General features: G+C 35.1%; 1 protein-coding gene across 2 annotated transcripts in view; it reads left to right on the forward strand.

The window, feature by feature from the left end:
- Nucleotides 1-1,241: 1,241 nt before the first annotated feature.
- The window catches only part of LOC123654446 (silk gland factor 3), a 33,094-nt gene continuing 18,456 nt past the window's right edge, over nucleotides 1,242-15,879 (forward strand). The window contains exon 1 of one of the 2 annotated variants that reach the window (XM_045590349.1): nucleotides 1,242-2,604. In XM_045590349.1, the coding sequence (XP_045446305.1) occupies nucleotides 1,257-2,360 (1,104 nt within the window). In that variant the 5' untranslated portion in view covers nucleotides 1,242-1,256 and the 3' untranslated portion in view covers nucleotides 2,361-2,604. Of the gene's footprint in view, nucleotides 2,605-15,749; nucleotides 15,812-15,879 lie in introns of those variants that run through there. The other variant, XR_006743248.1, reaches the window with a different exon arrangement.

Here is a 15,879-nt window from a genome sequence, read left to right on the forward strand (position 1 = left end):
TTAGTATTACAGAAAATTTAATAGTTAAACAATAAATAAATGTTACAAAAATATGTACAACTTAAATATTTTTAATACACAGTGTAAATAACAAGTACAACCTTAAGAAATTCAATGTTTGTTACAGCAGTAAAAAAAAATCAGTACAACTTCGATTATTCATAAGACGACTTATCTGTAATTGATTTTGAATTTATAATATTTTCATTCATAAAGCAACGACTGCTTGTAAAATACCAAGTTTTTCATGATTCGAAGTCCGGTAGTTGCGCAACGATAATACATAAAATTTAAAATTTTCCATAATTCATAACTAAATTTGTAAAATTACTGCCCACTTATATACAGATGGACGCGAGCCACTAGTCTATATTTATAAAAATGTATTTTCTAATTTCCATTTTACTATAAACAGCGCTTGTTCAGTTTTACTTTTAACACGTGTCCGTGTTATCGTTTTCATTCATCGTTATATTAATAAAACATAATCGCATAATTATATTTTAATTTAAAATAAATATGGTAATGTTATTTTGTATTGTAAACGCGAATGTATAGTAAGCAGTAGTAATAATTCGAATTATAAAATCAAACAAAACCTTCATTAAAATGTTGAATTATTGTAATTTATGAATACAGTTAATAACTTTTGCTTTTAAGATCAATTATCACTGAATCATATTAGGATGTGAGGTGGAAGCGTGAATGCAAATGTGGTTTTTTATTAAAAATCAATGAGTATACGATTGTAATTGTAGACATTTAAAGTAAAAACAGTTAGCAGAAAATGTAGAGACAGGTTCGAGTGTTAGGAGGTGGTGAGCGTTCATCAAGCATCAGTAGCGGCTCCGCTAAGACCCAGAAATTGTAGCGATTATGTTTGTAAATAACAAGGTGTGAGTGATAGAGCGCGAGCGAGCCGCGGAGCTGTAGCGACGTAGAGCGGGGCGCGGCGGGGCGCGCGGGGCGGCGCGCAATTACAGCGTCATTAGCGGGCGGCGCTGGGCGGGGCCGCCCCTCTCCGGGCCTGCGCGCGGCGCGCCGCCGCCGCCTCGAGCCCAGTCCGCTCCGTGCCGCCGCCGCGCACGCACGCGCATGTCGCTCGTTGTCGAGTCCGGTGATGTGAGGTGGCCCCCGCCGCTACCTAAGCGCCGCGCGTTCGACGCGCTTGTTTCGCGAAAGAGTGCGCCAGGTGAAGGCTCGAGAGCCTTCGAGCCGGCAAGACGCCGTCCACCGTGGATCTGAGGTACGGCGCCATGGCGGCGACCACGTATATGCCGGGAGAGCTGGATCTCGGCAGCATCGGCGGGTACCACGCCGCCTCGCCGCGCAGCGCCGAGCCCGCCGACATGAAGTACCAGCACCACCTGCACGCGGGCGGCTCGCCCTCGCCGGGCGCGCCCGTGGGCCTCAACCCCTGGGCCTCGCTGCCGCCGGCCGACCCCTGGGCCGTGCACCAGCACCACGCGCACGCGCACCAGCCCGACGTCAAGCCGCCCGCCGCGCCGCACGACCACCGCCACCTGCAGAGCCACGGCTGGCACGCGCCAGTCGTGTCCGCGCACTACGGCGCCGGCTCCCCGGTAGCGCTGCACGGCGGCTACCCGGTGCCCATGCACCAGCACCATATGTTGCGCGACGTACAGCCCTCGCCGCACCCATTGCACCACCACCATGCGCTCGAGCGCGACCAGCCCGAGGAAGACACGCCCACCAGCGACGACTTGGAAGCTTTCGCCAAACAGTTCAAGCAGCGCCGCATAAAGCTCGGCTTCACGCAGGCGGACGTCGGTCTCGCGCTCGGCACGCTCTACGGAAATGTCTTCTCTCAGACGACGATATGCCGATTCGAGGCTCTGCAACTCAGTTTTAAAAATATGTGCAAGCTGAAACCGCTGCTCCAGAAGTGGCTCGAGGAAGCCGATTCGACGACGGGGAGTCCGACGAGCATCGACAAAATAGCCGCACAGGGTCGGAAGCGGAAGAAGCGCACGTCGATCGAGGTGTCTGTGAAGGGAGCGCTCGAGCAGCACTTCCACAAGCAGCCGAAGCCCTCCGCGCAGGAGATCACCAGCCTCGCGGACAGTCTACAGCTAGAGAAGGAGGTCGTCCGAGTGTGGTTCTGCAACCGGCGGCAGAAGGAGAAGAGGATGACGCCGCCCAACACGCTGGGCGGGGAGATGCTGGACGGCATGGGGCACGGGCACTACGGGCACGACGTGCACGGCTCGCCGCCGCTGCACGCGCACTCGCCCGCGCTGTCGCCGCCGCACGCGCCGCACGGCCAGCACGCGCACGCGCAGCACGCCGCGCACGCGCCGCACGGCCTGCAGGGCGCCCACACGCTGGCGGCGCACTAACAGTTCGCCCCGTGGGCGCCGCCGCGGCCCTTCTACGCGGAGCCGCACTAGCCGCCCGCGGGACCTGTACATAGCTGTACATACGCGCGCCGCCGGGCCCTGTACATAGTTCGCGAAGCCCAGTTTCAGTTGTTTCTCTAATTGGCGTGCGGCCGCGGACCCAGTGACCTCGTAGTGTGTGATGCGGAGACAGTTCGCGCGCCGGGCGCCGCCGACCGCGCGCTCGCCGCCGAGCCGCCGTGTGGTAAGTAGTGGCCGCGGCGCCGGCGCCCGCACCGCCTCGCACGAGAGACGATTTCATCGAATTTATTTATAGATATTATAAATTAACGATGTTCACGATGTCCGCCTGTCGGTGGAGATCCGTCGTGGTGTGGATTAAATATAAAACCGTTGCTACTACTGTAAACTTACGATTAGTGATGAGTCGAAAGTGAAGCGAGGGAATCGGGTCGAAGCTTCGTTTAGTGAGGGAATACGATTGAGTCAATAGGTGCAATTTTTATTTTAAGTGCTCGACGAAGCGCGCGGCGCGGCGCGACGGGCCGGCCGCGGACTGACCGCGCGCCGGCCGGCCTCGCGCCGCGCCGCTCGGCCCGCTCACGTAATTTATTGAAAATTAAGCAGATACGATGCCAAAATGGTTTTATTCCTGTTTTTGATTGTTTTGTTGTTTCTTTTTCGTTTATAATTAATTGTGGCCAATTTCGGTACTTAATTCTTGTATAAATAGGTATTTTTTTATATAAAATAATAATGTTACTGCAACGTATATGACGATATATATAAAATGTTCTTTATAAAAACTGAGATATAATTATGACTATTAAGAGCGTCCCGGTCGCCTAGACCTCCGCGCGTGTCGTTGGCCCACATGAGACATGTTTCATTGTAACTGAAAAGCTAGCCTGAGTAGAGTACTGTGTTGTAACCAGGGTTCGCCAAACCGATTCATAAAGGTAACCGTTTGAAACGGTTACCGTATGAATCGGTTACCGATTGAAAAGATTACCGTTTTATTTCGGTTCCAAAACCGTAATAAAACGGTTACCGATTAAACTGTAATACCGAAATATAACGTTATGTATTTCGGTTTTAAATGATTCGGAGAAGTAACAGAGGGAGACAAAATCTGTGAGCCATCGTTTGAAATGAAGAATATGTAATGTTCCTTTGCTTTTATTGATAATGCTTGGTTTTTCATAAGACTGGCTTCTTTAACTATGAAAGTAATTAAGTTTTTTGTTTTGAATTATTCGTTATATGTAATGTAAACATTAACGCGAAAAAGAGATGAAAAAAGTAAACCCGTAATCTTTGCATAGCTTAATTGGCTAGAGCGCCGACACGGTCAGTCGGAGACGCGGGTTCGAACCCCGCTGGAGCGGTCAATTTTTGATATGATATTCAAAATGTTTAGAATTCCTAATGTGGGGGTAACACAAAAATAAAATCGTAGATATTAAAAATAGTATGGTGTCGTCTTCTGTCAAAGATTTTCATTGTAATATGAAACTTTGAATAGTTACGGGTTTCTGTAAAGAGCTCACTATAGACAGTGCCACGGTTCGCTTAAACCGAATATAAAAATCATCATATCAAAAATTTCGATCTAACGGCGACATCGTTCCATAGCTTAATTGGCTAGAGCGCCGACACGGTCAGTTGGAGACGCGGGTTCGAACCCCGCTGGAGCGGTCAATTTTTGATATGATATTCAAAATGTTTAGAATTCCTAATGTGGGGGGAGGGGGGTAACACAAAAATAAAATCGTAGATATTAAAATATAATATATTAACAAAATATAATACTTTGATTTGTTGTCAACAATAAAGACGTTACTATGAAATGAGTATTTTTTTACTTTATAATTAAAACTTTAAGCTTATTCCTAATCAATTAGTTACACCTATTTAAGTTATTCTTTTATTTTAAAGTAAATCTTGATTGCAAGCTAAACAACTCTTGACTTAATAGTAAACATGTAAAAACTTGCTCGCGCCACGCCCGGGGCCTGTCGTCTATCACAAATAAATAAGTTTTAAGTAAAATCACGCAACACACGGGAGCGAATGAGATAGAGATATGGTGTATGTTCGGACCGCAATCCGAGCTAGCGCAGCGCAGCTACAAGAACGGGAATTGCCCGCTTAAACTTACGACGCGAACGTTATGCCTACTACCGCTTTATTTCGATACTGTATTACCGATATGATTCGGTTACCGAATGATTCTCTTACCGATATTTTGATTCGATAAGTACCGTTTTATAAAGGTAAATAACCCATACCGGAATATCCCTGGTTGTAACGATACGAGTGCGAGCCGTACCGAGTGTTGTGTACCGACTACCGAGTTCCGAGTGTTGTGTGCCGGGCGCTGTGCGGTGCTGTGCACAGCGCTCGCCGAAATCGAACCAAACCCAATATTGTAAATGTAATTAATTCGTTATTCTCAACGAAGTTGACAAGTTGATATGTATATAACTGTATAAACTATATTAGGCTAATAACGAACAGATGGCAGTGGTAGTGCAGCCTCTCGTAGGTAAATAATGAATAATTAGTCTTAAAATGTTTTATATTATTATCTAAGTATTTAAATAAACCAGAGTAAATATTTTATTTGGTAGTATTATTGGTGCATCCCGGTCGAAACGACCAACTTTATCAACTGTTTTTTGGACGCAGGTAGATCGGTCGCGCGGCCGAGCTGAAATGTATTACCAAGCTCATACTATTACGGCCCGTTCCTAATACGAACATGCCCCGTGAGTAGATCGGGTCTATTTTTATAAAACATTTCATTCTATCAGCTGTTTCTAAGCTGATTAGTACGACAGCGAAAAGTTGCGCGACCAGTAATCGACTTGCACAACGGACGCACAAATCAAGCCAGCGCAAGTAACATAGATTCCTACCCGACTTAACATTCATCAAGTACCCAATTAGGTGACAAAGTGATCTCGTTTCATACATATATCTCGAATTTACTTTTTGCGCTGTTCAAAGTTATGTGAGCTTTAACTTTTTATAAAATAAAAGGAAACAAATTCCAAGTGATTGATTTAAAGTCGACTAAATTAGAAATATCTTCATCATTTTAGTTAAAAAAAATTTAAATTGTGTTATGATTTAAAGTAACTATTTTTCTATCGGAAATCTATTCTTTTCTTCAAGATAACTTTTATCTATCTTTACAATATTATAAAAAGATAAACGATGAATGTGCGCTTATAGTAATATTCAGTGTGTAACAGTAACAGCTATACAAATCGATCATTTTGTTATTAATGCGTGTTCTCTGAGGACGCTACCTGCCGCGCGGGCCGCGTGATTTATTATTATAAAAAAATGACCTTTAATTTGTATTACGTAAATTTATAATACAGCTTCAATATTACAAAAATTCCTTACTTCTAAATCTATAGTAATTGTACAACATTTACAATTATCTCTAACCGTTTTAAAACTTTACTATCAAAAATGATAACACCATAGAGTAAAAATTTAATTATTTTCCAGAAATCTGGAATCAATTTTATCAGTTTAATGAAAAAAAAAAACGTGTGCTCTATTCTAATAAAGACTGTTATAAATTAAAGTATAATAAATATATATTATATTTTAATACCATTTTAAATTTACGAAAGCAACAATTGCAAAGCAAACATTGACTTTTTCATACATTTTATTTTTTGACGGGCAATTTATTGATTGGGCTCATCGCACCGTCGACTGCCAATAAGTTTCACCTGTCATTAGAAAAAGCAAGGAGTTAGCGAATGGTTCGAACAAAAACCTCACGTGTCCGCCAGGGACGAAATGACATTCCTCGGGGTCGATCAAGCGTTTCGATTGCCTAGTGAAACTAGATTAAAGAGGAAAAAAAAACACAAATGTAGTTCTCATTTGTATGATTGTTTTACTTTGTCTATGATTTTTATCTTGTTACGTTTTCGTGTCGATTACGAAACAATTTATATTTATTTTATAATTTCTTGGATCATGTATTTATGTTGTGATTGTTGTTGGGGCATTATGATTGATTTTAAAATATATTTTTGTGGAAATTAAATTATGGATTTTAATTTTATTTAACAATGGCCGTACCCTAAATATTGAAACACTGATCTTTCATTTCTCGAATAAAAATTTGTTGAATTTATAACATTTGAACTTTTAAATAGAAAATAGACAATACGCTTAATGTTATTCAAAAACAATTAAAATTATAATTCATTATAAATAATTGTAATTGATATAAGTAAATATGTTATTACCATTATCATTTTTAACAAACAACAAACTAGGCGAGTATAACTTTTTCATACATAAAATACGGAAAATAATTCACCTCGTTATTTTGATATGATATTTAGTATACCGTAGTGTACTGTAGTGTACAGTGTAGTCGAATATAAGTAGTCAGTGATTTGCATAACAGCAAACAAATAACTACTAAACGAAGTTCCCCTATTGCTGTGTTTACACCGATGGACGGGACAACTATTAGCCCCTGTTGTTATTATTTTTGTTAAATATATGTATTTATTTATTTAATAGGCTTTAAGATTAATTGTTTTAAAAACGATTACTTTTCTCAGTCTAAACTGATTTAAATATGAATTCTGATCTTAATACACATTTTTCAAATCAAATTCTTTATTTCATCGCTCGCTCGCTTCAGCCTGTAATATCCTACTCTTGGACCTAGGCCTCTTTCCCCATGTAGGAGAAGGATCAGAGCTTAATCCATCACGCTGCTGCAATGAGGATTGGCGGATTGGAGCAGCGTGGTTCATACCTTGGCATAAGCTTTTAAAAGAAAAAGAATTTAGCAACCACTTAATTTCTTAATACCGTTTAAATTTAATACTTTACACACATACTAATATATAATTAATTGCAACATAAATCATATTTTGACCTAAAACCATACATATAAAAGATTAATAGTTTGTTTGTTTGTTAAAACGCGCTAATTTTAGAAACTAATGGTTCGAATTAAAAAAACCTTTTTGTGTTGTATAGCCCTTTTACCGAGGAATTTAATAGGCTATTTTTTCTTCAAATTAAAGCGTGTGAAGCCGCGGGGCACAGCGAGTTTATTATATGACAATATTTATCATGATTTTCATTTCCTTGATATTAAGGTTTAAAGATTATTTAGTCTCAAAAAGACAATTACACCACTTAAATGAGAACACAAAATAAAAACAAACAATTAACAGGCATTCGTTGTCGTACTTACATTTTCCATGGAGAAAATAACACACGAATTATTAAACACAAACCAACCAGATACCCCGGATCAATTAAAAAAAATTAAAAACCTAAACATCGCCACGATTTGAAAACCACTATTATTCCATTCTACACACTCAGACAGATATTATTGTAATAATATAATGAGACAGTTACTTTTTGAATATACTCTAGTCTGAGGGTCTCGTGTTATAAAGACGCGCATCGTCATATGTTATTGCGGTTCGACCGAACTTAGTACGAGTTTTAGGTAAAACAATAATGAATGATAATGTAAGGCTTGTTAGCGCAACTTTTTGATTATTTTAAGACATCATAAGTATAAAACAAAAGGTGATTATCTTAAATCATCGACTCCGACATCATTTTCTTCATGATTATCAAAAAAAAAAGTGAACGACATAAAGTATACTTACAATACAAAGCCATCCCTAATCCCTAATATTCCCTAATAATATTATAAATGTGAATGGAAGTTTGTTTGTAACGCTTTCACGCAAAAACTACTTAACCGATCATCATGAAACTTTGTCCAAATATTCTTGGAAGTATTAGAAGTAACATAGGGTACTTTTTACTAAAAAAAATCAATGCGAGTGAAGCCGCGAGTAAAAGTATTTTATATAATTTAATAACATGTTATGAAATTATGAAATTTTATTATTTTAACACAAATAAAAACACATACAATATTTTTTTATGTACAATTAAAGACACATATGTATAATGACAATTTATAAGTGATAGAATTAAATAAATTTATTATGTGTTATCTATATAATAATTATATGTGTTTGTCTGTTTCATACACAATAGAAATTCGACCGATAATGATAATAAAAATCTGTAGTAAGTCTGTATATTGATGTAGGCTTCCATCTCGATAGAACTTATTATATGTCTACTTAATAATACAGGGTAAATATTATATACCAAATACCGTATTATCTACCAAAATATATATAATGTTTTTTCTGTAGTATGTTATAATATGGAAACAGGATAACATTACATTTAAGAGTAACAATATCATTTTTTTAAAGTTGTAAATTATCGTTCAACTAAATCGTTATCACATTAATTCAATCATTGTTTAATATAAGGACTTTTATTAAAAACTATTTAAGAAATAAGTTTCAATTGTAACTGCTACTGTTTGGTATAGACCTAAGACTTTGTAACGTAATTTGGTCTTAGCAAAAGTCAGAAAGAAGATTCATTTAATTACATTTTGAATGCGTGGTATTTTTAAAAAGAAAAATACCAGTTCCCCGGTTGTTTATTACATAAGTATACAATATTAGGCTTTATAAAAAAACTTTATTGAAATATTATACATATTTACAATTTAAAACTTGAGGACCAAATTGATTTATTAATTTTAACAAATAAAAGACGATGAGGCTTTGTTTAGTCTAAATTTTAAATATGTATGGTACTTATAATGAGCTTACGTTTTCAGCCTGCTTTGAAGCTAAAAGATACATCTTTTAGATGTAATCCTTTAGTAAACGAAAATTGTATTTTTTTACCGACTTCAAAATAGGAGGAGGTTACTCAATTCGACCATATATATATATATATTTTTGTATGTTCGGGGCTTACTTCATCGTTTATCAACCGATTTTGATAATTCGTTTTTTGTTGGAAAGAAGATATCCCTGGTTTGCTACCATGATAAGGAAACCAGGATCTGATGATAGAATCCTAGAGAAATCGAAGCAAACTCAAAAATCCGCATAACTTTTTACTGGGTGTACCGATTTTGATAATTTTTAATTTAATCGAAAGCCGATGTTTATCATGTGATCATATTTTAATTTCATCGAGATCTGATAAAAACTTTTGGAGTAATCTTTGATAATGCGTATTTACTTCAATATTTTTTCGTCTATCTACGTTGTACGTACGTACTTGTCAATATAATTGAAGTCGGTTTTTTTTTCGTTTTCCAGCAAACACAATTATAATTATTATAGTTTTAAGCTTCGAAGTTCTATAAAGATTATTATTCTATTAACTAACTTAATATTTAAGGTGATATAAATAAGTTCAATGATTATATTAAAATGTCTTTAATAGCTAAAAAAATTACTAGATAATACAAATGATAAATCGAGTTTAGTGGCTAGTTAGTAGGAGGATGTTAATGAATTTACAATTATCAAATTAAACTGTTATTAATTTATTTCATGTGCTATTGTTGAGTAATTGCCAAGTTTGCTTTATGGAATCTACACTCCGAATAGATGGTATATAGTAACTATATTTTAGATTGAATTTCTTACCAAATTGTATCAACAGAATCTGCATCCGAAACATTGGTATCTTCATGTTAGCTATTATTAAATAATCAATAAGTATTATATTATACTTTGTAATGACAATTGTGAACCGATTTTGATAATTCTTTTTTGTTGGAAAGGAGATATCCCATGGGTGGTATCATGATAAGGAAACCAGGAACTGTTGATGGAATCCCAGAGAAATCGAGGGTAACCCTCGAAAATCGTAGTGACGACTAGTGTGTTTGTTAATTTTTTTTTGTCTACTTACGTTGTTATTACTTGTCGATGTAAATGAAGTTGGTTTTTTTTCGTTTGCTAGCAAAAATAATTATTATTTTATTTTGGTTCTTTATTTCGAAGTTACAAGAGATTACTGTACAAGTGGAAAAATTTAATTCAACAAAAACATCGCATAAACTAAATTAGATTTCGTTTCGGTTTTTGTTTCGCGGTAAGGTATGAGGCAGGTGTATCATCGGGTTCGGGTTTGATGCCTGCGAGCGGCAATTTATGTGCGCGGCGCGGCGCCCCGTTGCGTCCTACCTTACCTCATATTTTGTTAGTCTTTTTTTAATATTTTTTCCTTCGGTATTCGTAGGTGTTGAAGACGTAAACATTTGAGGTCAAGTCGCTTAAAGTTTTTAATATAATAGACGTGACGGTGTATTTATTTTTGTGGTTTTATAAACTGTTTGTCAAAGATTTTTGAGAATTATCCTTTAAATTATATGTACGCAAACTTACGCACTTTGAGTAAACGTTTTTATCACCATCTCTTTTAAATATAATAGAGATTATATACTTATATACTTCAAGAGATGGATTTTAGACGTTTTTTTATAAGCAGTTTTAATTTTACTAATTTATTGATTGGGTTTAAAACAAATTAACAAAACGACATACATTTTTCATCATTGATATTAAACCAATCAAATATTGACAATAATATCAGCGTTATAACTACCAATTACAGATTTAAAGGTACATGATAGCTATAATGGAAGGAATTCATTATAAATTTAGCTTGCTAATGTTTCTTAGATTTATCTCCAAAGCTCACCTCATGCAATAGTGAAAAATAACGCTCTAAAACATGCTTGATCACCATACCGCAGCGAAGCAGCTAGGCGGGTTAAGCCCCTTTAGATAAAAAGCTTTTTGGCCCACCAGTGGCACATCTACAGTAATCAGTGCAGTAAGTTGGCTTATGGTAATTTTATTTGATGCTAATTTTATTTTATATCTAAATTCATCAACAATATAATAATGTTTATTGATATTAGTAACTAACTGTTTTTATGTTTCTGCATATATATATATAATTTCTGACAGAACAATTTATTAATATATTATCGTAGGTAACAAGGTAAACAAGGAAAGCATGTGTTCTGAGTCATTATTTATTATATAACTTTTAATTGATATGTAATAAATTTATCTTAATTATATTGATGTTGAATGAAATAATTTAATGAATGAATAAACGAAAATATGTTATGAATAAATTAAATAATGGTGCATAATTATAAATTACATATGAAACTTTAAGAGTTTGTCAAAATTGATAAAATTGTATAATAATCTTTACATACTGATCATTCAATTGAATTTATCTTATATATTATTCGTTGTTTATAATTGTTTTCGTATCACTATGCTAGTTACAATACTCCTCCGAAACGGCTGAATCGATTTTTATAAAATTTTGTATGCATATTGGGTAGGTCTGAGTATCGGCCAACATCTATTTTTCCTACCCACAGGTTAAACAGGGGGGAGGGATTAAGAAGGTTAATAACATTTAGGCAAAATAACGTTTGCGGGGTCAGCTAGTTAATAAATACATACGTTACCATGCACAAATGGTAGTCAATTCCTCAGGCAACTTGATGCCTGTGTTTTAGGTAACAATTGACTGATATTTCTTAAGTATCATGTACATATTAAAATACATAATTATATACGTATATAGTACAACCAGATTGGGGGTAGGGATCAAACCTACATCCCTAGAGTGTAAAGCAGGGTCTATTCAAAATGCGCAAATGGGCTAGTCGATTTAAATTATATCTATATCAATATTAAACGCGCCAATCTCAGCAGCTTCTAGTTTTTTCATTGAAAAATTATTTTGTGTTGGTTACCCCGTTTCTTAGAAAGGTTGTAGACTATTTTTTTCTCAAATTAATGTGTGATGAACTGCGGGACACAGTGTATTTAAATACTAACTGTTACGGCTAGGCTTTAGATTAAGAACCATCATTTTGAAGTTAGATAGGTTAGGGTTTTTTTATTGCAACGAAATTATGTCGATAAACGGTCAAATTTTGAGCTTAGATAATTCTTAATCTAAAGCCTTACCACTGTTACTCCAAATGCATCTAAGCGCTTATTAGCGGTGGGATGGTTCATTAGAAGCGTCACAACAATGTATTTTGTTGTTTGTTTAATTGTTGTTGCACAAGTAGAGAGACATAGAGTTAGTTAAATATTTCAAACGCTCGTTTCACACTTGGTATCACCTGAGCCGAGTTCAAGGTTCTCCTGATACGGGCCCTTATCTGAGGACGTTTTAGGGCCCTATAATTGTTTGAATTTTAGGCAATTGCTTCGTTACTTCGTTTTTATTTTATTTTTTTCGTACCATATATTGTATATACTTACTTATTTATACTTTTACACAGTTTTTTTTTAATGAGTAACTGCGGAGTTTTTTGCTGTTTCTTCTCTGCAGAATCAACATTCCGAATCGGGCGCTAGCTTCATTTTTTGCGATAATCAAAATTTTTTATTTTGTAAGGTGACAACTCGAAGGTTCTTTTGATGAAATGTTTTGTTATGAGTATAATCATATAATACACACACAAAAACAATTTCCAACGCATCTGCAAACTACCGGACACTTTGCATTTTACCCACATTATTGGTATTAATTTCTCATATAGGTTTAGGTTTACAGACCTTTATTCCCATTAAGACATTAAGATAACTTATATGTGAACAAATTTCTCTTTTCCTATTCTCCATTCTACGTGACATTGGCGAAATCATCTGTGCTCATTTGGCACTATTGAAAGCCATTTTAAGAAGAAGAAGAAGAAGAAAAAATAAATGACAATGAAGTAACAGTAATTTCAAATTGTCACATTTAACACCTTTTTATAAATAATATATTATAATACAATTTTACGTTTGTTTTTAATTTTAGTTACTTATAATCGAAAATTTAGTTAGCAAGTTCGTTTTGGAATACGTAAAACGAGATTACATTTGTTATACATGAGGGTAGTTGGTTGTAAATTTTTGTACTTTCGAAACTTTTACAGAGTGTTCGAATTTTGGGTGGGATGTTCTAGTTGGATAACTAGCTTGATACTAGTAATATAAGTGAATTTATATGTTCACTAGCTGACCCGACAGACGTCCTGTCTTAAATATGAATTTTGAATTCGAATTGTTATAATTAATAAAAAAAAGACTGTTATAATCAATCTCCTGTCAATTCTATGTCAAACGTCATGAGGTTACATTAAAAAAGTTTATATATATAAAGTTTGACCAAAGCGCTAAGGTTAGATTAGAAATAACATATGGTTGTTGAGTAATCTTAAGTTTTCTAAATTTCTGCGCCATTATCTTAATTTTTTCTTTCATAAGAACCTTCTCCTGACAATAATAAACACAAAAAAATGAATTAGTAAAATCGGTCCAGCCGTTTGCGTGATGGCACGACCAAGGGAGATAGAGATTCATTTATATATAGATCGAGTAAATGAGCCTTAACTTATGTAAGAGTTAAATTTTTGTAAACGTTTTTAAAAGTCCAGACTGAAGATCCTAGAAGGATTCATTATTGGTATAATTTATGATCAGCAAATTATTAACAATATAAACATTTTGTTGATGAACTATCAAAAATTATTATGTAAAGATTTTACTAATTTACGAAGCACATCCAATTTGAAATTGGGATGTATGTAGGTATTAGGTTGTTTGTCACAACACAGTAGACATTTTTCAGTTCTTAGTTTAGTTTATAACTACATAACGAAGTATATACTCTTTGTATAGATGTATATTTCCTATTTCGGGTTGTCTGGAAGAAATGGCTAACTAGCCATAAGACTGCCTCTTGTACTACACATTCTTAAGTTGTCTGTATTATTATTATTTTGTATTTGCATATTGTGGTATACAATAAAGAGTAAATAAATAAATAAATATTTGTATATCTTTATATTCATCCAAGTCAAAATACATTATTAAGCTTTTAGCTTACAATATTTTATGTTAATACAATTTTTTACAAATGTTAATTCAATAAGAACCTATATTTATTTATAGTTTTAATGTTTTTTCATAAAATTTTCCAAAGTAGTAATGACTATAAATTTAAAGTTACGTTACTTGTTTATCATAATTTTCATTTATAAAATTAAAATATATAACGAATTTTAGAGGAAAAATTTATAAAATATATACAAAAAAGTTAAACCATTAATCACGATGTATTAAAAATATGATATTCGTATCGCTAAGTTAACTACAGAGTTCTAGGAAATAAATATATTTTTTTAAATTAATTGTCATTGTTAGCTGACATAGAGCGAATTAATACATTCATAAATACGTTAAGAATTCATAACCTAGAATAATATTTATGTTCATCGATAAATGTTCCTATTTATGTTAAGTTAGACGTGATCATGCGGTTTTCCTTGGGACTTACAACTATTTTGCGTTTTAACCGATTTAAAAAGAGGAAGGGGTTTCTAAAATTGACTGTATTTCTTATGTGTGTTATCTGATAACTTTTTACTGTGTGCACCGATTTTGTTGATCCTTTTTTTTAATCGAAAGGTGGGTCACGTGGCATCATTTAAATTTTGAGTCTTGTAATTCTTATGAGTATAATATATATTGTAACCTTTGCTTGGTGCTGATATTTTCTCGTGTATTAATTTATTAGTTGGTTATAGATAGATATTCAAAAGTAAACATATAAAAAAAGGTATTTCCTTAATTCCGTTCAAACTCAATTTCAATTAAACTGAAACTCATACATATATTGCATTTTTAAACAATGCTCTTTGAATGATATTTCTATTATTTTTTTTTTAACAAAACCCATTAGGTTTTACCAGCGAAGGTCATTGGACCGTAAACCTTCATGCGATATCTAGAAACAAGAAGTTAATAATCGTTTAAACGTACTAAATACTCTTTCTTGTTGCCAGCGATAAAAAAAAAATTCACATGCAACAATTGTGAAAAAAAAAAAACTAATTTAAAAGTGATTATCTGAAAATTTATTCATACACCGTTTTGATAATCACACATATACAGTCACATAATGCGATGAAAAAATATATGTTGTTTTGAAATGTATCCCCAATAGGGACAAAGGACTATAATCCATACAGCCTAGTTGACAAAATTTATTAATACTGTTCTAATTTTCGAACAATTTCTAAATTCAAATTTTTTTTTTGGCAGCTTCATATTAAATAAGTCTTAATTTGCACTATCAATAAATACTCGATACTAGCTGGTGCATGCGTTTTCATTCACGTGAAAATCTATCTTTTAGAGAGCTCCCTGTCCACTTTCAGGATGAATTGTGGTCTTATCCTTTTTATGACCCTAAATTTCCTGATATGATTCCTAAATTTGCTGATTTATTCTGACAAGATTGAGTAACAAATATCCATCTAAACTTTTATATAATATCAGTGAATTTAAAATAAGGCTTCATATACACTGTCAGGAATCGATTATCCTCATCTAACAGTCGATCAGTATGCACTAGTCTCAGCTACCATCCTGGTCATACATCAATTTGACAGTTATTGCTTTAGAATCAACACGCGAGCGGTGACGTCACGTATTAGCAATGTCAGTAATTGTTTTGCGATTATCTTAAACGTTCGACTTTGTTTGTTTTTTTTTTGTTTGTAACTTTG

Source organism: Melitaea cinxia, chromosome 6, assembly GCF_905220565.1.
Source record: "Melitaea cinxia chromosome 6, ilMelCinx1.1, whole genome shotgun sequence".
Lineage (NCBI taxonomy): Eukaryota > Metazoa > Arthropoda > Insecta > Lepidoptera > Nymphalidae > Melitaea > Melitaea cinxia.